Here is a 24,046-nt window from a genome sequence, read left to right on the forward strand (position 1 = left end):
TGCTTCTGTGTGTGTGTATTGATTCATTTATAATTGTGAATGAATGAAGGTGGCCTAAGTCAAATCAAAGGAGAAACTGCTCAGTTGTCTATAATCCCTGTAGGCACCCTTGGTTGGAACGTGCCAGACCCTGTGCAGTGTTGGACAGTGAGAAGCAAACACTCTTATCAGCTCACAGTGGCAAGGGACTGTGTCACTTGGTTGAAGCATTTCTCTCGAATCAGTTTTAAACACTGGTGTGCTTTGGGCAGAAAGGTATCTTCACCTTCCTTCTTTGCCCTCCTTCTCTCTTAGCGGCAACGGGTAATAGCCAAAATGCCCCTTAGCCTGTGCAAGTTAAGGTGGGCAACCCAAAAGGCCTTTTGTTGAAGCAGAATCACCCAGTAACAAATCAGATGTAAATATAACATAGGACAAAAAGGAGTATAGGCAAATGCAAACAAGAAAGCTGTTTTTTTCATTGTAAAAATCAAACTCGTGTCTTATCCATTCACCACAAGTCTAAAGAGATAACTGTATCCACAAATGCCCGAACATGTGTTTAATGTCAAATTCTTAGCTCATTGAGCCAGGGGTTCAGTGTCTGCTGTTTAGTGTTGACAGAGCCATGGTCTCAACCTCCGGAAGGAAACCTATTCCCTTCTGCACTGGCCTCTTTTTTTTTTTATTATTTTGTTAGAATCTTTATTATACTACTTCATCGTTCTTTACTTAACTGTTTTTTTCATTGAAGTATAGTTGCTGTACAATATTATATAAGTTACAGGTATACAATATAGTGATTCACAATTTTTAAAGGTTATACTTCATTTATAGCTATTATAAAATATTGGCTATATTCCCTGTGTTGTATAATCTATCCTTGTAGCTTATTTTAAGCCAAATAGTTTGTACCTCTTCCCCACTGGTACCCATTGTGCTCAGTGAAATAAGTCAGACAGAGAAAGACAAATACTGTATGATGTCACTTATATGTGGAGTCTAAAAACTACAACAAACTAGTGAATCTAACAGAAAAGAAGCAGACTCACAGATGGAGAGAACAAAATGCTGGCCTCTTCTTTTATATGTGTCTTGATTGGGGTTATCTCATGGTGGCCCCTAGGATAACATGGGTAGACGAATACGGCAGTGAGATGAGATCCCTGGCCACCTCCTCTGCCTGCATCCTCCGACCCTCGCTCATCCCACACCTGCCTCCTCATTGCACCAAAGGAAACGTGAAATGACTCCTTAATGTAATGTAATATTTTGTTCTTCCAGGGCACACGGTCTGCGCCTTAAAAATCATGGGACTCTTCCTTCATGACCATGCTCTGTTTCATTGCCCTTGTTTTCCAAGGATGCCGAGACATTTCTGGAATCTGTGAAGAATAACTTGCCTTGTTCTTCTCCTTCAACAGTCTCCTGGATTGACTTTGGCATCTGGGTCCTGACAGAGACACCTCCCCATTTCAAAACAAGTTTCCATGCTCCTCCTTGACGTGGTATTAATATGCAGTGTTGCAGCTGTAGCTAATGCTTATTGGTGTTGTTAACCAAATGCTCTTTATGATTTGTTAGTCTTCTATTTCCGGGCAGTTTTACTGCCCTTCCAATGTTTCCTATATATGCTGCTAATTTAATTTAATTTCTCCTTTTATTTAGTCTGTGATTTTGTTGTTGATTTTTCTCCCTGCCCATTGTTTACATCAGTTTTTAATTTTTTTGTATTTTCCATGTGATCTCCTCCACTTTCCTTTCAACCAATCATGTGCGTGCGTATCATGTGACTTTGTCATGTGGCTTGCATGGTGCTGATGATGTCGTCCACGCTGGTGAACAGAAGGTAAAACTCTTTGTTCTGATTAGTGAAATAAATCTGGGACCACAGCCTGGCACATAGGGCCCACTCATTTCTTCCTGTCTCGGATTTCCTAAGCAAAGCCATTTGAGAGATTTCCTCTTGTTCTCAGTCAGTGCAAATCCAGAATTCATCATCTTCGTAGCCTTTACATGACAATTTGATACCATGACAGCCTTCAGTTTAATGGTTTGCTTCAAGAAATTTGGCTACAGTAAAATCACTTTAGCCATGGCAGAATTTGCACCTTTGAATTTTTACCAGATAGTTCATAAACATTATTTCCCAGAAAGCAATGTTGCAAGTGAGCTTTATAGCATTGTTGTTTAATTTTGTAGTTCTACAAACCACAGCTGCTCTAAAATGTCACATTTCCATAAAAACATAACATTGCTACAGAGAGAAACGTATCAATCCCAAAGGTTGTATTTGCTCAAAACCAATGAGAGAGTTTCATAAACTTCATGCAGATTGAGGACTTTCTGAAATGAGAGATTTAAGAATTTGGAATTAGAGCAGTTTGGCTGTGATGGCCGAGGTGTCACTTTTCAAGTGACCCACCTCCCACTCCGGGCAGGAGGGAAGAAAAATCAAAGCAAAGGTCACTTGACAATTACCAGGACTGGAGATCCATGTAATCCAGAAGCACACAATTGACCCTTGCAGCAAAGGCAAAAAAAATTATAGCCTAATTAAGCGCACAGGAGTGACAAAATAATAAGTTAATATTGTGACTGTCACCACCTTTTAAAAACATTTCTTATTTACCATGAAGAGTAAAGGAAGCCTCTGCTCACCACTTCCCCCAGTAAATTCAAACACCCATTCAAACCTACCCTGGGAGTCACATGCGTGACTAACTGAAAATTTGTAGTTCACGTCACAACCTGAGACACACACGGGCTAAACTGATCCCAAAAGCGAAACTAACACCAGTAACCCCCCCAGGGCGCCCGTGCATGCGAGGGGTCCCCGGTGACCTCGCTTCTCTGAGAGCTGATTGGGCCACATCCACACGAACGAAACCATCGGCCATTCGTCTCGCATGTGCTCTGTCCCTGGTCTGTCCTGTGTCCCGTGCACCCCACGTGTGTGAGCCCTGTTTGTGCCACCCCTCGCCCTCCGCATTGACCCCCTCTGAGGACTTCAGCTCTCTGGGTGTGGCCTCCGTGCCCCAGTTTAGTCCCATTTACAGCCAGACTCCTGGACAGGGTCTTGGATGGGAGGCATCCTTGTTCCCAAAAGGAGATGTTTAACATTTACATCGTATGAAATAAAGGAGGGATGTCCCCAAAGCAGGAAACCTCTATAGTGCTAAAAACTTGGACCCAGCTTAAAAAATTATCTTAATCTGTGAGTCTTAGGGCAGAAGAAAGAACATTGGGAACCTATGATTGTATAAACTCCAAGTCCCACACACACAAAAATGTGGTTTCATTATTTCCCTGAGGGAGACAAGCTCTTTTCAGACTTGGGGTGACTGCCCAGAGGCTGAACCTTTCCCCTGACAGCTGAAGTGTAAGCAGATATTGGGTTGAAACCCCTTAGTTTCTTCTGTAAAACCAAGTTGGGTCATTTCTGTGCAATGCTGTGATTCAGAATGAAGCGCAAGGTAGAAGCTCATTCACACCTCTGAGAAGAGATCTCTTGCAGACACTTTAAGCAAGGCTAGAAGTGTTTGAAGGTGTTTCCCACAGTTGCCCTAGAATCACGCCTTAGCAGTGGTCTTGGCTGTCAGTAGAAAATTTGGCCAGTACTAAAAAATCACCTCGGGTGCCTGTGGAATTCCGAAGCGTGATCAAACCACCCCTCTCCTGCCATTTGCAAGGGGGCAGGCAGAGGACGGTTACTCAGATGAGCAACAAGCAGCAGGAAATGGCCTTTAATAATAACATTGAAGAGAGTGGAGAGGCTGGAGCAAATAAAATTGACAGAGGAGAAAAATAAATCTTAGTTAGGGATGGCTCCTCTGGGCATTAGTAAGGGTTTCAGGTGAGCTAAGCCTCATGAAGAGGGTTTAAGTGAACAGTGGGTTGGTTGTATGCCCACAATAGATTAAATCCAGTGTCCACTACCCTCCGCCCTCCCCGCCCCCCCGCAAAATTGCCTACGATGTGATTGACGTATGCCAGGTGTCCGTGCACCTCCAGTTTCCATCCAGAAGAAGGGAGGTGAACACAGGCATTGAGCACCGCCCAGGGCCACCTGGTCCCTGAGCCCACAGAGCTCTGCAGGGAGGGGTCCATGGCAGGGAAGCTCAGACACCTGACCCAAGGGCACAGGCATGGGTTTGTTGGAAGTGTAAATTTGAGAGCCTGGTGCCAAAGTTTATTTCTGGTATCATGACATCACAAAGCTGCGGGTCCCGCTTCCTCCATGCCTCCATCAGCTACCGAGGACTCTGCATAAATGGGACGCCCTTCCCAGCAGCATGCATGTGATGAGATGCCCCCTGCACCCCCCTGTTCGTGTGCTGCATGTTTGAGCATGGATCCCTCCCCACCCATTTATAATGATCTTTTTTTCTTTAGCTACTGACACTGACTTGTACTAGGAAATGCTGATTCTGATGAACTAAACTCTTTAACACCCACTCTTCCTTCTTAGATCGAAAACATCACTAACCATCCCTTCCACCGCCCCCTCCTTTATTTTTTACAGCTGTGTGTCTGGATTGCCACGGTCTTTGGCAGGTCGACATAGACTTTTCACCAGGGGTTCTGCTCTAATTGCCTTTATTCCTAAGGATTCCCAGCACTGGTGGTTACCAGGATAGAAAGCTAGCGTGAAGAGACCAAGGCAGTGATGTATATCAGCCCGAATCCTGTGGGCAGGGACCGCGGGGTTCAGAAAGTGCCCATTTCCCTAGGGTTTACCAGTATGAGGGCTAAAACCTCCCAGGAGCCTCATACTTTTAATAACGAATCTCACGTTCATGAAATAGTGTTGGAGATGTTCACGCACCCACCTTGTGACCTCGGAGGCAGGAGCCAAGTTAATTGTTGGTGACGCCAGTTATTTCTGTCTTAACTTCCTCAGCCTGGATCAGCCCCCATAACCACAAGCCATACCTTCGTGGTCGTATTTTCTTTTTAGGATGATAAAACAAAGATAATTGATCAATGAACCTGTTGGTGTTTTCATGACACCCACGAGAAGGGAATTGGTACTTTTGTGGTTCGGTCTGTCGGAGTTCATTTGTTGCTGTTTAACTCATCCCCAGTGCTGCCAGGCCTCCCCCACCAGCATGCACTCCCATTCACAATTCCCAAGAAAACTCACGCTGGGAAGATTTGTGTACTGGATGCCTCCATGAGCCTGGCCACAGAGAGCCAAGCATCCTTTCTCTGTAGAAGTGGGGGACCTGGCCACGCCCATACCCGCTTGTTCTGTACCCCAGCACTCCCCAGAGCCAGGGACTAGGATGGCAAAAAGTCAGGTCATGCTAGCCCAGCAAATCCTTAACAGTTAAGAGACAAGTGCTCAGGAGAAAAAGAACGCTTTACTCCAAAGGCCTGATTTGGGGGAGCGATGCTCGAGACAAATGGATGCCAGTCCAAGCACTGCAGGCTGCTGTTTGGGAGTACTGGAAAACCACCTTAGACTAGAATAGCCAGGTAGGCTGCCAAAGCGGCATCAGGGAGATGTTGAGGGTCCAGGAGTGTGTGTGGCATAGGTCACATTCGTCTGTTTGACATTAGGGCTAAGAGGCTGGTCTGAGGAAGGAGAGTTGGTGGTCTAATAACTAAGTCCTGATTCCCTTTGGTAATTTGCTGATCCCATAAGGACCGATCAAGCTTCGAACTTCTTGATGTAATTTTAAATGTTCTTGAATTGGGAACATCAAACAAGCGTCATATCAGAACAGCTTAATCATACATTTTGGACTTTTTAGAACAGTTTCAAATTGCTTATAAGAAATAATCAGTAAAGGGGAACAGGCATTAGGAGAAACAGAACAAACAGTATTTTTAATGCCAGGCAATCCTTTTTGGTAGTAAAAGATTCTAATGCAGGCTCTACAACCATCATTGGGTTCTTCTCAGATGCACCAAACCCTGTGTGGGTCCTGATGGGAGAGAAAACAAAGTGGGTGAAGACAGAACCCAGGTCCAGCCTGTCTCAGCCTATTGGCCCCTCAGCATTTCATTCAGAACACACAACTCTTGGTCCTTGGGCTTTTTGAGTGAGAAGTAGAATATTGTTTTCCTTCCAGAATTCATAGTTGCTGTTCAAAGGCCCTGGGTTTGCTAGAATTTTTGTTGTGGAATTCAGATATCCAGCAGTAGTCTTCTGATCCCAGGGCTTCTGCTGACGAGGAGAAAGACATGAAGCTGACTCTGATTTTAGGGCCAGTAGCACCATAATTACAAAGAAGAACCTGCAATCTACATGGCCAGAAATACACATTTCAATTACGGTTTCTAAGGGGAATTTATAGGACCTGCCAGTAATACTTTTGACTGTATGCGGTCTCTCTGGTACATTCTTTTTTTTTTTTTCTTGCGTACACAATTTACATTCTTCTAGAAAATACCAGAACTGCCTGATATTTCATATTTGTTATTGACAAGGTTTATTTTTACGAATACCACTGTTTTAGTCTTTACATAAAATATTTAGGGGAAAAAATTTGACTCATGGCTGAAGCTAAACTCAGAAGGTATAATTAACCCTAGGGGTTTTCTTGAAGCCACCTGCCGATTGCTGCTGAATTGCAAACCAACATTTACAAATAATTACAATATTGGTTTTGCTGAAATTACCCACAATGATTTCAATCAGAGCAGCCATCTCAGAACAGAGTGTAGGCTGGGACCCTCTAAATAATTTCCTCTCTTAATGTGTTCAATAAAGCAGCAAGCCTCCTGAATGCCAGGCCCGTTTCTTTGGTGTCAGCCCCCTCCCTCCTCAGGCGTGACTGGAACATTCTTTCTGCAGAGAGCTTAGGAAATCGTTTCTTTAACCCCATTTCTAATCTTTAAAAAAATTGGCTGTCAATAAACATTTGAGTAAGACAATTGATTAAACAAATATTGCTCTTTCCACATCTGTATGTACTTAAAACAAGTTGCATGGCCATAACGTTGGTCCAGATCTCTATGATATTAGTTGAATAGGATCATCCTTTGGAAATACTGTCATAGGAAGTGTTAGATTTCTGTACAAGGGCCCCACCATGCAAAAAATTGAATAATACTTGAGTAACTAAGTTATTTCATTTGGCAAACAAAATCTTGTCTTAATCACCTTTGAAACTCGAAAGCCTAATGGACTACCCAGTACTTAGTATGTACTGAATGTGCATTTGATGAATACATTATCTTTAAAGTACTCTAAATGATATGATATAAAATACTCTAAATTCTATGAGAAAGCAATACACATCAGAGTTACGTGGTAGTCACTCAGCTAAAATGGTGGCAAATTATAGTGTTCTAACGTCTATAAATGTTAGAATTATGTTCGAACTATGGTATAATTTTTAGTGGTTGCTCTGTGATTCCCGCTATATTTTTTTTGAAACAAATCCAAAAATAGGACAGCACCTTCATCAGGGCTCTTGGTTTTTGCAGGGATTCCTTGGCTAGATTTTTGTTCATATGTCTTTGAAGACTCTTGGGGTCTGTTTTTCAAAGACAGGAATTTTTTGAGATAACTTTTTTTAAATTGTAGGAAAAAAATGGGCTTCTCTGTGCCTAAGTGCTATGGAATTGTTGATCTTGAGGTGCATCTCCCTAAAATTGACTGAACATCCTAGATTTGGGGTTCTGTGTTTTACAGCCTCATGAAAATAGCCAAGGTGTTCTTGACAGCTCATCCTAGCCCAGTAACTGTCACAGTGTCATGGTGATATCAGAGTGAGGAGAAGCCCTCGGGAGCATCTAGTATTTTGCAAATGTGGAGACTGAGGCAGTGACCTAGCCAAGGCACTAGACCCCCTGAGCTCCACTGTGGCATCCTTAGCATTCAGTTCTAAAGGGAGCTTCACAACATTGGAGAAAGCCCCTCTTCTAAGTAGACACTCCCCCCAAAGCAGGGTTCAGTGTTTTGCGGTATTGATTCAGCCTTGGAGAGCCATATGGCTCAAATCTGAGAGAAAATAGTAAGGAAGGTACAGACAGAGCAGCCCCGGTGGAATAATCTCTATCTCCCTTCCTAGGAGGCCTCTGGGGAAGGACAAGGTCCTTGCCTGGTGGGTGTATTGGAAGGACCGCGGATGCCACCTCCTTCCCTGCTTCTTAAGGCAAAGAGACCATTAATCCCAGAGTCAGTGTTGCAATTCTGAATACAGAAAGTTGTAATGATGAATGTAAGTCTTCATTCAGTCCAGGGTCACCAACATCCCGTTTCACCTGGGACTAAGGGTTTGTCCGTGGTAAAGGACTTGCAGTGCTAATGCCTGGAAAGTCACAGGCTAACCAGGACGAGGTGGTCACTCTAACTGAGCAAGAGAGTAGAATTTGTAAAGTTCTACTGCATCTCCTATTCCATTGTTCAGCATTGTTGAATCTACACAGACCTCCTTCCCTACTCTAAAATATACTCCACTTTGAATTTCTTTTTGGCACTGGATATCTCTAATGGTATAAGACATAATTGAAATATCATCTAAGACTTAGAGTGGTCCAAAAGAATTTGAGAAGCGTACGCACCTTGACATTATCTAAACCAAATCTCTAAGTATTTTCCACTGAATAGTTGGCGCTGGTGGCTAGATAGTGGCGTAAAAGCAGGACAGGTCTTCGCCTGAAGCCCATTTATCTTTTGTTTTTCTTTTTCCTTAATTACTGATTGAAGAAAACAAATAATAAGCACAAATTTTCCTAAATACTTTATCCCTCAGACATTAAGATTACACAGCCTCCCTGTTGTTGCTTTTATGTGTCCCCATGACTAGTACGTGTGCACCAAGATCGCCTTGCGATCCTGTTAATTGAGCTTGCAGGTGGTGTGTGTGCTGCCGACCCAGGCCGAGTAGCAGGGCTCTCGTTAGCTTTGTCTCTGGTTCCTCCTTGTCTCAAAGGGAAAAGTAGGACACTCGGCCACTGTAGGTTCTCAGAGTAGCTGAGTGAGGACGGTGGGCTGGACTGACCTTACCAGCAGCCTTCTCATTAAATTACCAAAGGTACACGGTGGGCGATGAGGCCCAAAGCCAGGTGACAAGCCTCCCCTGGCTCTCCTATCCCATGTCTGTGATTCTGTCTTCCAGAGAACAAGCGAGGACCATCCACCCAGAAGGTAACTGTTTTATAGGCTCTCCCAATTTTCTGCCTGAGGTCATGATATAGATACAGAGATGCTTTCCACAGGAAGTACAGGGTTCCCAAGTGTTTTAAATCTTCATTTTAACTTTTTATAACAGATGTTCTCTCATCTCATTGCTTTCAACATATACTAATGAAATAGTTTCTCTTAAAGTAAATCGGCATCTTCCTGAAGAACCATCCCAGCCCTGGTAGTTTGTCACATACAAGCTCATCTTTCTTGTCGACCTTGGATTCAGAGTTCTACTGCAAGGAAGAGAGAGAAACATTGACTTTTTTCTGCTGAGAAATGCTAAAGACATATTTCCCTCGCTCTTCTCACAAATAAAAAGACTTTAATGATCGTTCCATTAATACAAGGTACCAAGGATTATCACTCAGGCTGTTGAGCCGCAAATGCAGTATACTTACAAGAAATTTGCCTACAGCAACCCGTGCTTTACTTAATCACAACTGGAAACTCGTTATTTTTTTAATGAATCTAAGTAATAAAATTTAATTCATGCAAAGATGGTCACAAGAATGCAGCATCATTCCACCCCAGTTAGGGATTAGACCGCTGGGATGAATCGTATATCCAGGGAAAAATAACTGGGCTGCTTTGAAAAATTATTTGATGGGTGTAAGTTTTCTCCTTAAATGCTTACATTTTCCCATATTTCAGGCTGTTCCTCAAAATGTACCAGGTTCATAAAAGTTAAATCTACAGTTATAAGAGCAGCTAAAAGAACATACAAGCACGTGACAGAAAAAAAAAAAAAAAAACACTTCGCTCTAAAATGGTAAAAGAACTATGCTAGTAGGGAGGGCGGTTTCCCAGAACATTCCCAAAAGGCATTCTCAGTTTGGGCTAAGTCTGAGGCATCCAACTGGAATTCAGAGTTTTATATGTATTGCTTTTTAACTATTTGAATTGCTGAGAAAGCAAGAGGCCAGCCCCAGCCCATCACTACCTCCCATTCTGATGGATTGGATTTTCATTTTGTGGATGAAAATGTCATGTGAATTACGTGGCTGTTTCAGGGGAACCCAGTGCACCTAAGCTCGAAGGGCAGATGGGAGAGGATGGAAACTCTATTAAGGTGAACCTGATCAAGCAGGATGACGGCGGCTCCCCGATCCGACACTACCTGGTCAAGTACCGAGCGGTGAGTGGCCTCCTTCCCAGGCTTCATACCACCCCGCAACCCTGACACCTGCCTTCTTGGAGCAACAGCGTGCAAAGCTCAGGGGGGCAGGGGCGGCCTCTGTGCCTGGCAGGTGGCTCCTGGGTCCAGGTTAGGGTTTTACATTCCAAGATTGACTTGCAGCCTTTAGGTCATGTCTACACTGAAACCATTTTTTTTTCAGTCCCCTATTTTATATTTTTTAATTGAAATACAGTTGATTTACAGTGTTGTGTTCATTACTTCTGTACAGCAAAGTGACTGCAGTATACATATATGTACATTCTTTTTCTAATACTCTTTTCCATTATGGTTTATCATAGGATATTGAATATGGTCCTCTGTGCTACGTATAGCATGGATAAACACACTGAGACCATTTTAAAACCTCTAAAATGATTTTGGTGATGACAAATCCATACCATGACTGATTTTTCTGCTTCCTACATTTTTCTACAAAGTTATCTTACCATCACCCAGTACTTTTTGCAAATAACATACTGATATCTGATCATCACACTTGGATAAAGTGTGTATCATAGGCCAGGCATGCAGGCCCATGATCACATGCATTTTCTTCTCCCCAAGAACCCTACGAAGTTGGTCTTAATGATTATCCCCACTTTACAGAGGAAGTAAGTGAGGCTTATGCAGTCAGTGACGGCATGACTCATACAGCCAGGCAGCCACGGTTTGAATCCAGGTCTGTGTGCCTGAAGAGACGGGGTCCTTAGCCCCCGGCCTGGGCTGCCTCAGGTCCTAAAGCAGCTCCTTCCCTCACCCCACCCCCAGGGCTCGTGCAGCCCACCTGAGCTCTTGTCACCCTGCTGTCCGGCTACCAGTGAGCCTGGCCTTAAGCCTTTTCTTCTGGGTTTGCCCACCACCCATCTAAGATTTCTGACATTCCACCTGTCATCCCCGGCCCCCAAACTGAAAATCACCCCACTGTGTTTTTTTGGGTTTTTTTTGGTTTTAGAATGACCCTTGACCATTGCCTTCCACAACCAATTGCTGAGAGGTTTACAGGCAGCATCTGAGCATTGGAAATAGCCTCTTGCTAGGATTTCTTGCCCGTAGAAAATAATGAACTTGAGAGGAGTTTTCTTTGTTCAGATAGCCCCCAAAATAGGCTTTTCCCAGGAAGTTTGACTTACTCCCTCTCTGCCTTTTGATCAGCCCTGCTTGAAGTGCCGTGGGAGCCCTAACCCAGTTATGTTTACAGAGAGTCCGTACAGCACAGAGCCCTCCCGGGCACACGTCTCAGCCGCTGGGCAGCCTGTCAGTCCACTCAGCCCTCTCCTCCTTAACTGTGTAGTCAGGTGTGAGCCTGATGTTGGAGGAGGAGCCTCAGTTGACTTTCCTAAGGCCCAGCCCAGAGGCACCACCATCTGAGAGGTCCCTGTGGTTTCCTTGCTATGGAGTAGGATGCAGGGACTGGGCAGGTGGTCCCATGGAGCCCACTGGAAGTGGGCAGTGTGGGGGGAGGATATTATTATGTGTTGTTATGCTGATGTGGCCCAACAGACATGGGACCCAATTCCAGCTTTACCATTTAGCAGCGTGAGACCTGAATAGGTCACCCAGTCTTCCATAATCTCCATCTCTCCATCAATAAAATGGGGAGAGCCTATCGAGCTGTTGTAAAGATTAGTTATAACATAAGCAAAGAACCTGAAATGTGCCTGATACTTGGAAAACTCTGTACATGGTAACTGTGATAATCACTGGTATGATGCAGGCTGGGGCTGGAAGTATCTCCCTTAAGAGGCCACATCAGGTGTCAGTGTTCCAGCAGAGCCGTCCCAGCTGTGCCAGGCAGGCCTGCATTACAAAGACAACTGGGGCAAAACACTGGGATATGTTAGACTTCGACAACCTTAACTGTCCTCTCTCTTCCACCTCAAAATCCTAATATTTGCTGAGCATTACTATTATTATATATTATTAATATGTATTACGTAACATAATGTTTGCTTTATATTCTGGCTCTCTCTTTTGTAATGATGTTTGCCAAGGAAAGAAGCCTTTCATAGAAAGAGGACAAAAAGAGCTGAATTTCTTCATTTTAAATGAAAATGGGGCACATGCTGACACGCTCAGGAGCCAACTTAGAGCCATAGCCTGGCTTCCAGTTAGACTCTGAGGACATGATCACCCCCCTTCCACCATTTCCCCACACTGGTCATGGCCATGACACGAGTGCTATCCCATTCCTAAAGGTATCTCTTTGGCTGGTACAAAGCATTTTTCTGGGAAGACGGCTGGCTTTCCTGTAACGTAACTCTTCCTCCAGCCTCAGCCACGGGCTAGACCACCTTCCAGGTGACACTGCTAGCATGTTCTGCTCTTCCGGGGAGCAGCCCATCATCCAGTAGACATGTGTCAACGGCTCCCACCCAGAACAAACTCACTGGCAAACGTGTAGGAAAGAACTGGAAAGAACATTTGAGAAAAGAGGGGCACCGATAACTCCAGCTTCGTGCCTGAAATCATGCCCTGGGCAGTGTTCTGCTGAGCTGAGTGTACCTTGTAGGCACTCTGGGCACCTCAGCCCTGGACCTGACAGAAGAATTCACACCTGTGACACCTCCAGCTCCCGTCTCAGAGACCAGGTCACACTGCATGGAACAGGACAGTCCAGTTCAGTGCAGTAGATGTGTGTTGAGCTCCCTTCTATGAAAGGCTTTGGGCGCAGAGGCTCTTGGCCACAGCTCGACTGCCCATGTGGCTTGGGGAAGTCACCTGACCTCTCCCTCCCTTCCCCGTCATCAGCTTTAGTAAGGGCCTGGCAAAAGCGCTGGCAGGCTTGTTGTAGGGATGCAGTGAGAAAATGTGCAGAAAGCCTTTAGTCCAATGCCTGGCACGTAGTGGGTGCTCCATAAATGATAGTTTTTATTTTTAATAAAAGTAGAATCTGTGCCGTGTTCCCATGTCAGGAAGGTGAGTCACACACCTGAGTGTGACCAACATTCTGAAACAGGACAAGAAACACAGTTGTTGGATTACTCTTCTAGGTCATCCTTAGGCCATGGGCCAGCATTCCAGAGTGTAGCTTGGGTCCCTGCATGCTCTCAAGGTGATGCACAGAACATTGAAGAGTTGGCCCCATGCCACACTGGCGGTCTGCCGCTGTTTGAATTTGCAGGCACGCAAGGTTGACCTCCTGACCTGCGTGATCATTTACCTTTGGGTTTTTCAGGCTGGTTAAGAATAAAGCCCACGTCCTATCTTTGGTTTTTATTTCTGTTTTGCACCAATCGTTACTGACTCCCTTATGTTTCTTCTGTTAGCTGGTCTTAGCAGCTATTTCATCTAAAGCTTTCTGGTGTCTTGTATCTTTCTTGCCGATTTCTCCCAGAAGCTCTCCTCCGAATGGAAACCAGAGATCAGGCTCCCATCTGGCAGTGACCACGTCATGCTCAAGTCCCTGGACTGGAATGCCGAGTACGAGGTCTATGTGGTGGCTGAGAACCAGCAGGGAAAGTCCAAAGCAGCTCACTTTGTGTTCAGGACCTCGGCCCAGCCCACAGCCATCCCAGGTATGACGGCTTTGCTTTCTGTGAGTTTCCTGCTTTGAATTAATGCACAAGTGCCGCACCTCCTAATGTGCCTGAACAGCCCCTGACAACTCGCTTGCTTACAGCCATCCTCATGATCGGTTGCCCATGCAAAGCTTAGTTTTGCTTTGTACCTAGCTGTGCAGTAGGTTGAGATGGACTGGACCCCCAGGAAGGCTTGGCCAAGCCTCCTGAGTGCAGGTCCTGTGTCATTCAGCCTTGGAGGACTGATGATAAGCCAGTCCGTGGGACCCCTCAGATGGGAAAGACCCCAGCTCCAGCCAAGCTTTGGATGCTGGTGGAGGAAGGATCCTTTTTCGAGACCTTATCTGCTATCTACCATTTCATACAAGGACCACGTAACAGTTTTTAAGCACTTTCTATCTGATGCTTGCTTACCTGCACAACTGTGGTCCAAATCTCTTCTCTGTGGGAACCCCAAGAGAAGGAATATATGGTGCCCAGTTAGTTAGCTAAAAATCCTCTCTGCCAAGGGCCTCTCAATTGAAACAAAGATTAAATTGAGCCACTTGAAACAGAACAAGTGGAGAAAGTAGACGCTGGAAGCCCCCATCCATGAAAGGCAGTCCAGTCTGCTAGAGGCCGGGATGGGAGCAGCTCTCCCAGGAGATGCAGATCTGTCTCTAGGGATCCAGGACCAACTCAAGTGTGGGAATAAAGTGAGAGTTCTGCTTTCTGGCCCAGCTGCCTTGCTGCTGATGGCCATTCTCCTCAATGACCTCATTCCTCGGAGCAGAAAGAGATCTTCATCGTCCCTCTCTGCTTTTCCAGAGCAGCCATATGCCAACCACAGGCAGGAGAGGTGGGCATAGAACATACAGTTACAGCCTAGTGGAGGGGTCCCCATAAACGCTCTGCAGTGTCCAAGTATGGTAGGAAGATGCTCCAACCTCCCAGTGGCCTTCGTCTGGCCTCCATTGTGCCTGTCCTGTCTAGAGTGCTTGCCCCCAGCTCTCAGCTCAGTGATCATGATTGCTCTTTCCAGAGGGAGAGAGGCCAGCAAGGACATGGGCTACCGTGACACAGGGCTGTGTGTGTGGAAGTGCGTTGGTCGAGCAGCAACAAAGTAAGATCAGTGTGTGCTTCCTGATGGTTGGCTGTGCATGAGTGTGTGTGTGTCTGATAGATGTGTGCGGGCCCCCAGGGAGTCGGCGGCCATAGATGAGAACTGTCTGTGGTCCTCCCCTCTGCACTGACAGGGAGGCCCCTTAGCATAGGCTAAGATGGGTGTCTCTCTGCAGGCACTGGTCACGTGGTCAGTGATGAAGCCAAGGCATCTGGTTGTGGCTGTAAACAGTGTTCTCCTCACTGCTCTCCTCACAGCCTGTCCAAATAGAGGTGGCCCTCCCTATTCTCTGCCCCCTCTTTCTCTGCGTTCTGCCCCCTCTTTCTCTGCGTTCTTGGGTCAGTTTTTCCCTGAAATTGACAGTCTGGTGGGAGTGTCCAGATCTGCTCAGCTTTTATGGGGCACTTAGGTGATGGGGGAGTGAGAAGCCTTGAGTGATTCTTTTGCAGTGAGACAGATTTCTACTGGTATCTATTTCCTCGGGTGAGACTTCGTAGGTGGTGATTCCAACACACTGCGTTCCCAGGCTGGGTACTGCCAGCGGCATCAGCTTCTGGGGTTGGAGAAGTTGGGGCCACTGTGTGTCAGATACAGAAATTCTTGGAAGACCAGTCCCCCGAGTCCTGCCCACCGGAGTTGTCAGAGTCCTTCTGGCTAATCTCCCAGGCTCCCAGTTAAAGGGGAGGGTTGGAGGGGCCACTCACCTCCCCAAGAGGGCTTCGGGCTCTACTGCATAGATTTTAGAAGGAGGTTGCTTGGTTGGACTTCTCTGGGACCTGCGAATAAAACCTCTGAATTACGAGATGTACGTTCACGGTGGAATTCTGTGGTCAGTGGGTGGTGGAGGTGAGAGGTGTAGAACTAGATTCTCTTTAAGAGCACTGTGGGTGGGGGGATTGTACAATAGGAAGAAGAGTCCGATGTATTGCTGAAAAGGTGGCCCCCATCCTTGCATACAGTTTGCTGCACATACTGCGGTGATCAGATGCATCTCTCCCCCAACGTGTAAAACGCTCTAGAGGCTAGAAGGCTGTGGGGAGACTCCTGACTGCATCTTAGAGACCTCCCCTTATCAAAGGTAACACTTTCCTAATCAGACTCTTGTATTTGCCTGTGGAGGCTTCTGTTCTCTCACTTTAATTTCATTTGCTCGCTGACCCCTAACCCCTGAATTCACCCCGCTGTGCTGCTTCTGGCCTTGCTGAGCTTCGGAACTGGCCTTATGGTGATAATGCGGCACTGAACTCTTCTCTAACCTTTGTCAGTTTAATTTACAAAGTTGAATTAACCTTTGATTCCTGCATTTTCTATATTTGACCTATTTTTTTTTCTTTTTATCTATTTTTTTTCTCTGTTTCTGTCTCTTCCTTCTCTTTCCTCCTTCCCCCTCCCCTTCCTGTGTCTGTCGTCACACATATCACCTTGGACGTCACTGGGACATCCCCACGGCCACATTTGTTTTTAAACAACCACATTCTCTCTGGGGACCCATTGCTTGGCACCTGCAGCGACCTTGGGAGGCTCCACCACGTCCCCCACCTTTGTCTCATTGCTTTTCTCTGCAGTGACTCTTCTCTTGCTCTGTTAGGAACTTGAATGCCAAAAAACTAAGTTTGCCTAAAGGCCCAGTTCCTATGAGAATGATCAGTGCCCCCTTTGGAAGAATCTGTCAGGACTGTCATGGCCACAGCACCACGCTCTCTGTGGAAGAGGAAGGTTTGGCAATTGGAAAAAGCTGGACCTCCAGACTTATTACCCTTCACAGATACTTTTGTGCCACTTCATAAGGAGTTTGCCCCCTTTTTCATAGCAGTATAAAAATGTTTGGGAGGTCTTCTCTTTAAACTCTCTCTCTCTATATATATATATAAAAAAAACAGAAACCATTACACTAGGCTTACAGAAAAGTTTCTGCACATCTGCTACTGGTTGCATTTTTGGTTCTTACCTGAAAATGATGTAGCAGAGAAGCATTTCTAAGCACTCTCTAAAGCTTGCCTCAGATATTGAAATCACCCTGTGTCCCCATTGTAACCCTGTGCTCCTCTGCTGTCCTTCAATAAGTAGCTGGCTTCGCTTGCATTTCAGTGCCCCTGGTAAGTCCACTGCGATTCACCAGAGCATTTTGCTGGCATGATGGGCAAAGTAAGTCACCCTGTTGCCCATGCAGCGGAAGAACTCGGATTTGTTGAGTATTTTCTGGGGCTGATCCAACATCCTGGGAGCCGCTTTGGTCCTGGTAGTATAACCAGAACCCGACGCTGGCTCTGTGAACAGGGCCAACCTAGGATGTGCCCAGCACCTACGGGCTCTGGAAGGTGCATGTCTCCCAGTCAGGGTGATACCGGCTGCATGGCTACAGATCAGCCACAGACCTCGTGTCTTGGCAGATGTGGCCCAACGGTGACCCACGTTATCGCGTAAGCATCAGTCCCCCAGGTTGGAAGCATCCCCTGTGAGCCTGGCGCGAGTCGCGCCCCCTCCCCACACGTGCTCAGTAGAGCGCAAGGCAGGGCCAGCCCGGAGTGCCCATACGTTGGAACCCAGCCAGCCTGTCATACTGCCCGAGTGCCCTGACCCCCTGTCGGCCAGTGGCTTCAATGACATTTTAAAAATTCTGGTGGAAGCCAGCTGCCCCTCTGCTGTTGGGGGTACCCCCTGACATGCCCAGGAGAGGAGGTGAGGTGTGTTTGTTAAAGTTCCCCATAGAGACTCGGGCGAATCCTGCTCAGTGGCGTCAGTGTCTGAGCTCGGGGGTACCTTCTCCTGAATAAAAACTGCCCCCTCCGTTGTGGTCACATATCATTCCACATATCTCATCTCTGAGCATCTCCACAGAAGTTTGATTTGTGTTCATTTTGGTTTCTTTACTTTTTGGTTCTGTTGTTAGTTTTTAATGTTCAAAGACGAGCCTTTCTCTTTGGGAATCCAAATGATCCTGTGGTCTGCAGGGCAGAGCTGCCTGTGTCAGTGGGCACAGGCCCGTGTCCCCAGCGCTGGCAGTTTAGAGGGTCAGGTACACACACCAGAGGCCACAGGCTACCCACCAGCTCAGCCAGGCAGCGCCTCTCGCCCTAGTCCCATTGGCCTCCAGCCCCGCCATGAACCTCTCCGCCGGGATCCCCGATCTCCCGTCCCACCATGGCAGCAGGAGCAGACACGATGCTTAGGCACAAGACAGAGTATCAAGAAGAGGCCCATGGTGCCTCCGGGCCCGGCATAGAATCCCAGGGCCATTAGGAAGGCAAAGGAGGGAGAGATGGTCCTCACGCAGGTCACCCATCACTGTCCCCTGACTCCCGGCAGGCTCTTGGTATCATCTTCGGCAGAAGTTGCATATTCACCCAGGAGGGCCCATCTCAGAGGTCTGCCCCACCCTGGTCCCAGTGCCATAGGCAAGGGCCTATGTCTGTGTTTCTGAAGATCTGGCCCAGAGTGTGGGGAGGCCTGACATCCATGACCCTGTCCCCTCAGCTCATTCTGGGCCAGGCAGGCCTCAGCTGAAGCAACTTTGGGGTCATTGCATTGGCCCCATTCGGATAGGCCCGTGGTTTGTAAGGGATGCCCTTCGGGAGACAGCATTGAGGCACGCCCGCCCCCACTGGACACTGAGTTCTCTCATGGTGGCTGCAGCCCTCAGCCCCGCCGGGAACCCCTAAGACAGGCCCTGAAGGAGGGAACGCTCGCTGCCCCGCTCAGCCACCCTGCCCCCACACCCTGTCTCAGTGCTGCCTACTCTCGACACGCCACAGGGCTTCTCTGCTTGTTTTTTGGAATATTTATACAGCAGGTTTGGATGACGTTTTTCTACTAATAAGAATGCTAACATTCTTGTGTAGATAATCAGCGAGGCCTTGATGAAGTTTACACCTTTGCATTATTAAAGGAAATAACAGTTCATGTGAACTCACCAGCGTGTTTGGATTTTATTTGATAGTTGTGTATCCTACAAAGTGCCAAAATCCCTTTGCCTCCACCTCACAGGTACCTGGATTACTTTGATTGCCCCAGAGAGCCCTTTAAATTGGACCCCAGACTCGTAGCTTGCTGAGTGGAGTTCTAGCCAAAGGAATCGCTTTCCCTTCCTCATGAGGAGTGACGCAGTTTTCTCAGCTCTCCTAAGAGCTGCTGTGGGTCACCGCCTCCTTGGACTTTCCCCAGCAGACAGGGCGAGGGGAAAGTGCCTTTGCAGAGCCAGAAGGTGGTCACCTTGGGATCAGGGGCACACTCTGGGCCACCAGAACCACAACTCTGTTGCAAGTTCTCCCGATTGCACGGCTCCCTTCACGACTTCCTATCAGAGGCTTCTCAGAGTGACGTGGTGACAGAGAGAATCTAAGAGAAGGGTCTCATTGGCAAGCCCTATTCTGTTTATAATCACACTTAGTTGGATGCCTCCTGAAAGCCCCAAGACCAGCTGTCTATTCAGCAGGAACAAGCAGACGAGTGAACCAGAACCTCAGCTTAATGGTTCCGAGAGTCGGAGGCTGGAGGGGGCACTTCTGCACTGATGTCCCGTGACACAGTGACTTGGGCCCCCTCAACTGCAAGGTGGGAGATGTCTTCCCATTTTGAGGCATTTATGAGCATAGGCACTTGTCGGTCTCAGTCTTGGGCAAGCCAGGTGTTCAGTGCCAACACCTCCCAGACCAGGAACCACAGAGGATGGGCAGCCCCAGCTTCATAGCCCTACCGTTCAGCACAGCGCTAAGCCCAGAGGTTGTGGAGGAACTGCTCCCAAGAAGCACTCTATGTATGCAGGTGTGCAGATGGGGTAGCCAGGAGAGGTCAGGGGAAGGTCATGCAAAGATAGACCCCAAAGTTGTTTTCTTTTCCTTTTGTAAAATGTTAAGCAGGATGCAGGAGATAACCTTTGTCCTTCTAGTTTCCTGGACTAAACAATTCTGTAACAGCCACCAAGAGGTAATGAATGTTGGCTTGACTTGGATACCCTTTCATGTGCATCCGGTGTTTCCTTTATTTACAGTTTTTTGTAAAAGCTTCACACATCCTTTCTCCAGCTTGAGGGGTACCTCACTTCCTCTGGAAGTCTAGACTCTTCATGGTGAACTGGGTGGTCCCTTGGGGATAAGTCTTTGCTCTCTCTCCACCCATCAAGTACATCAGTTAGGTCAGGGCCACCAGGTTGGACTGCACAGCTCAACCTTGGGTGGGGAGTCATAGGAACAGCTGTTATTCATTGTAATGTAGGCAGAAAACTTAGAAACAGTGGTCCTCAAAGTCTGGGGTGCATAAGAATCACTGGGGTGCTCCATCAAATTCTGAGCCTCACCCCCAGAGATTCTGACTTGATAGAATGGGGAAACCCCAGAATCTGAATTCTTAACAAAGCACCCCAGGAATTCTGCTGCAGGTGGAGAAACATTATGCTAAAAGGTATTTATTTTTCAACTAAAGATAAAATCATAAGAATCAATGAATAAAGATGGGACCTACCAACTGTCTTGCAGGAAAAGGTCCTGCTCGGTACACACTGTGGAGGACATGGACGTTAGGGAATCTGTACCCTGTGCTGGGGACTGTAGGACATCTAACATGCAATGACAGGCTCTTAGAGTTGAAGAGGACCTGAAGACATCCTCTATCCTAAGCTCTGCCCAGTGCAGGAACCTCATCCAGAGCATTACGGTATCCCGGCCAAGGGATTTTCCAGCCTCTGCTTGAATGCCTCTGGCAACAGGGAGCTCTTCCAAGGCAGCTCACACCACACTTAAATAGCTCTTTGTGTGTTAGTTCTGTCTCATGTGAGCTCAGGTTTGCCTCCTAACCCCATAGTTGCCATCCACTAGGGACACTGAATAAGACTACTTCCTTCTCATGACACACGTTTAAGTATTTGGAGACAGTGTTCTCATCTCCAAGGCTAAATACTGTTCCTTTGTTCAACAAATATCCTTTGAACATTTCTTATAAGTTGGGTTGTCCTAGATGCTGGGGAGACAAGAGACAGACAGGGTACCTGCCAGGATATTCTAGAGGGCGGGGCAGCCAGATAAAAAGCATGTCAATGAACAGAAAATGGCAGGTAGTAGTAAGAAGAGAATAAAACAGGGTAATGTGGTAGGTACTGGGTAGACATGCCTGAGTAGATAAGAGATCGGGGCAGGGGAGGGGGGAACCTCTGCAAGAAGGTGACATTTGAGCTGAACCTGCAGGAAAACAAAGAGCCACCACAGGGTGACGGGGCTGGAGGGTTCCAGGCAAGGCATCAGCCAGGCACTATGACAGGAACGGGCTGGGCATGGTGAGCAGATAGAATGGAGTCCCTCCCGGCTAGAGCACAGGGATGGGAGGCAGGACTCAGTGCCCTGAGTTATGATGGACAGAGGAGTGGGAGAGTCCACAGCACGTGTAGCACCTTTTAGACCAAGGGCAAGAATTTGAATTTTATATCAAATGAGAGAGAAGACCATTGCCCTACCTTCTGTTTTATATCAGTCTCGTTGCCCTCCTGGCCCTTGGAGGTGTTGGCCTTGGCCTTCAGAGCAGTGCAGCCCTCTGATGGGTCTGCTGAGCCCAGAGCACAGGTGGATAACGGCTGCTTCTCCCACACGGAGCAGCTTTGCAGTGGTTTGTTTTTCTTCCTTAGAGACCTGACTAGTTCCCTAAAACCATATTTATGTGTAAACCTCAAAACGTGGTGTTAGCGCCTTTGAGTCCAAACATACAGACATTCTTTCCCCACAAAAGTACCTTAGGCTCCTTCTGCAGGAAGGAGACACTTAACACCTATTGGGTATGGGTGTCAGGTGGCCTCCAGCCCTGAGTCATGGGATGGGAAGGAAGCCCAAGGCCGTATTTCTTCCCTGTTCAGGGAAGCAGCTTTGGTATTCTGAAGACCAGGAAGGCCTGCATGTCTTTCTTTGCTTTTGTGTGTGGATGTGTGAGCACCACGGGGAAGCAGAGTGGACGGTGTGCTACTAGGGAGATGACCGGCTCTAGCTGACCGCAGGGACCCGTGGCCGGTTTCCTGCTGCCAAAGCCCAGAGACAGAGTGGCCAGAGCTGGGTCCTCTGAGCATGGAGCCCGTTGCCAGACTCAGGTCTTCCTGGGGAACAGGCTGTGTCTTCAGTGTGGGGTTGAAAGGGACCAGTGGGGGAGCCTGAGGAGGGGCTGGGAAGCAAAAACAAGGTCCCAAGGAGCCAAAAATATTCAAGATCCTAGGAGGCTCCTCCTGCGCAGGCTCAGCTGAGCCCTGGGTGCCAGGAATTAGGTTGTGAGTGGTCGTCTCTTATGTGCTGGCCACTGGCCTATACCCTGCATTGAAGTTAGAAATCAGGGCCATCAGAATAGGACAGCAGTTGAAGGAGCCCTGCCACGCCTGAGCAGGGCCCCTGGGACACACAGAGGGCCTCCCAGGAGCACAGACCACATGGAGACAGAGTGTGTGGCCCATCTGTGTCACCTTGGGTTACCTGTTCTTTCGATTATTTGGCACGTGATGTGGCCAGAGGCTCCTGGGCCTGGCCCAGATTCAGCAAAGGCCCAGTGAGACCCAGGTTGTGTTGGCCACAGTTCCTGCCTCCAGTCAACAGGCCTGGGTGACCCAAGTGGGCCCGGAGGACACAGGAAGCTTCAGACAAGGTCTGGTGGTACGATGGGGCTGCCCCTTCTGGAACCCTGTCCTCCCAGAAGAAGAAAAATGAAGCAGGGTACCCACTTTTCAGCCTGGGGTCATGGTTTCCACACTGGCTTCCACAGAGCTCCGCATGGGTCCTTGCTTCCCCCAGCACAGCTTTCCGCGTCCCAGATGCTGGTGGGAATCACCAAGTGGTCAGGGGTCCACCGCAGGCACCTAGCACCAATCACGAGAGGGCCCTATGGAGCCGAGCCTGGGGTCCTCCTGTGATACCATCAGTAGCCCAGGGCCCCCAGGGGATTCTGGATGGACACCAGGGAGTAAGACACAGAGGTTGAGTCATTCAAGTGAGTCCAGCTAGAGCGGGGATGCTGGGTGCTGCTCAAAGATGAGAATGTGTGTCCGTCTGTGGTGGGCACGTGTCCTGTGTGAGTGAGCCTGTCGTGGGTGGGTGCATCTCTGGGTGAGTCGGCTGGGTTTCCTGAAATCTGATCCAAGCGTGCCTGGCTCCCAGATGGTGAGTATTCCCAGACCTTCCACCTTGCCCTCTGGGCCTAGCGAGGCCCCCGTATCTCCAGAGTAAGTGAGCCTCATTCGTCTTCCTGCTGCAATGAAGAAGGATATGGTCCAAAGTCGGGATCCTCCGGAGTGGCGCCTAAAGAGGGGGAAGGAAGCACGGACGTGCACGGGGCATCTTGTGCCTGACGTCACCACAAGCCCAAAGGAAGCCTGGGAACCCTCTGTCGCCCCATCTGGGACCCTGTCCCTGGCAGCTCCCAGGGCTCATGGGGAGACCAGCTGAGTGTGGGTTGAGAGCAGGGATGGAGACACATTGCCCAGTCTCCTCCTGACTTGTGGGTGCCTTGTGCCCTTGTCCCCTGGTCTGTGAGAGGAGGCTGCCATCCCTCCCTCCTGAAGATAGAAAGAGACCCTGTTGTCTCAACACTTGGGGGTAGAAAGGCCCCAGGGACAGTGTCACTCTGAACACAGATGCCACAGCCGTCCTGTGAGCTGTACTCCACCCCCAGGGCTGTTGCTCGGCAGGTCCAAGTCTGCAACTCAGTGTACTAACCAACACCATCCCTCTCTCCCTCCCCCCCAAGCCAACGGCAGCCCCACCTCAGGCCTGAGCACAGGCGCCATTGTGGGCATCCTCGTCGTCACCTTCGTCCTGCTCCTGGTGGCCGTGGACGTCACCTGCTACTTCCTGAACAAGTGTGGCCTGCTTATGTGCATCGCCGTCAACCTGTGCGGAAAAGCCGGGCCTGGAGCCAAGGGCAAGGACATGGAGGAGGGCAAAGCCGCCTTCTCGTGAGTGCAGACCCGCCCACTGCTGCGACGCGCTAGACTCTGCCCCGGCCTGGGGCCCAGCGAGGGAGACACCTTAGCTTCCCCATTGGAAACCCCGAGGGGGGCAGAACATTAGAGAACTGTCTCTCAAAGCATGGTCTTCAGGGGTACCTGTTTTAAAAGCAGACAGCTGGACCCAACCCCACATCTAGAATCGCATAGATGTTTGAAATCC

At 48.0% G+C, this 24,046-nt stretch overlaps 1 protein-coding gene across 10 annotated transcripts in view; it reads left to right on the forward strand.

Annotated features, from left to right (window-relative positions):
- NCAM1 (neural cell adhesion molecule 1) overlaps positions 1 to 24,046 on the forward strand; it is a 325,922-nt gene that overhangs the window by 296,896 nt on the left and 4,980 nt on the right. For 4 of the 10 annotated variants that reach the window (XM_082626844.1, XM_082626843.1, XM_082626840.1 and 1 more), the window contains 3 exons: positions 10,135 to 10,259; positions 13,639 to 13,816; positions 23,625 to 23,832. In XM_082626844.1, the coding sequence (XP_082482970.1) occupies positions 10,135 to 10,259; positions 13,639 to 13,816; positions 23,625 to 23,832 (511 nt within the window). Of the gene's footprint in view, positions 1 to 10,134; positions 10,260 to 13,635; positions 13,817 to 14,840; positions 14,922 to 16,429; positions 18,779 to 23,624; positions 23,833 to 24,046 lie in introns of those variants that run through there. The other 6 variants (XM_082626842.1, XM_082626838.1, XM_082626836.1 and 3 more) reach the window with 4 other exon arrangements.

The sequence above is a fragment of the Mesoplodon mirus genome (genome assembly GCF_964341445.2).
Source record: "Mesoplodon mirus genome assembly, chromosome: 7".
NCBI classification, from domain to species: Eukaryota; Metazoa; Chordata; class Mammalia; order Artiodactyla; family Ziphiidae; genus Mesoplodon; species Mesoplodon mirus.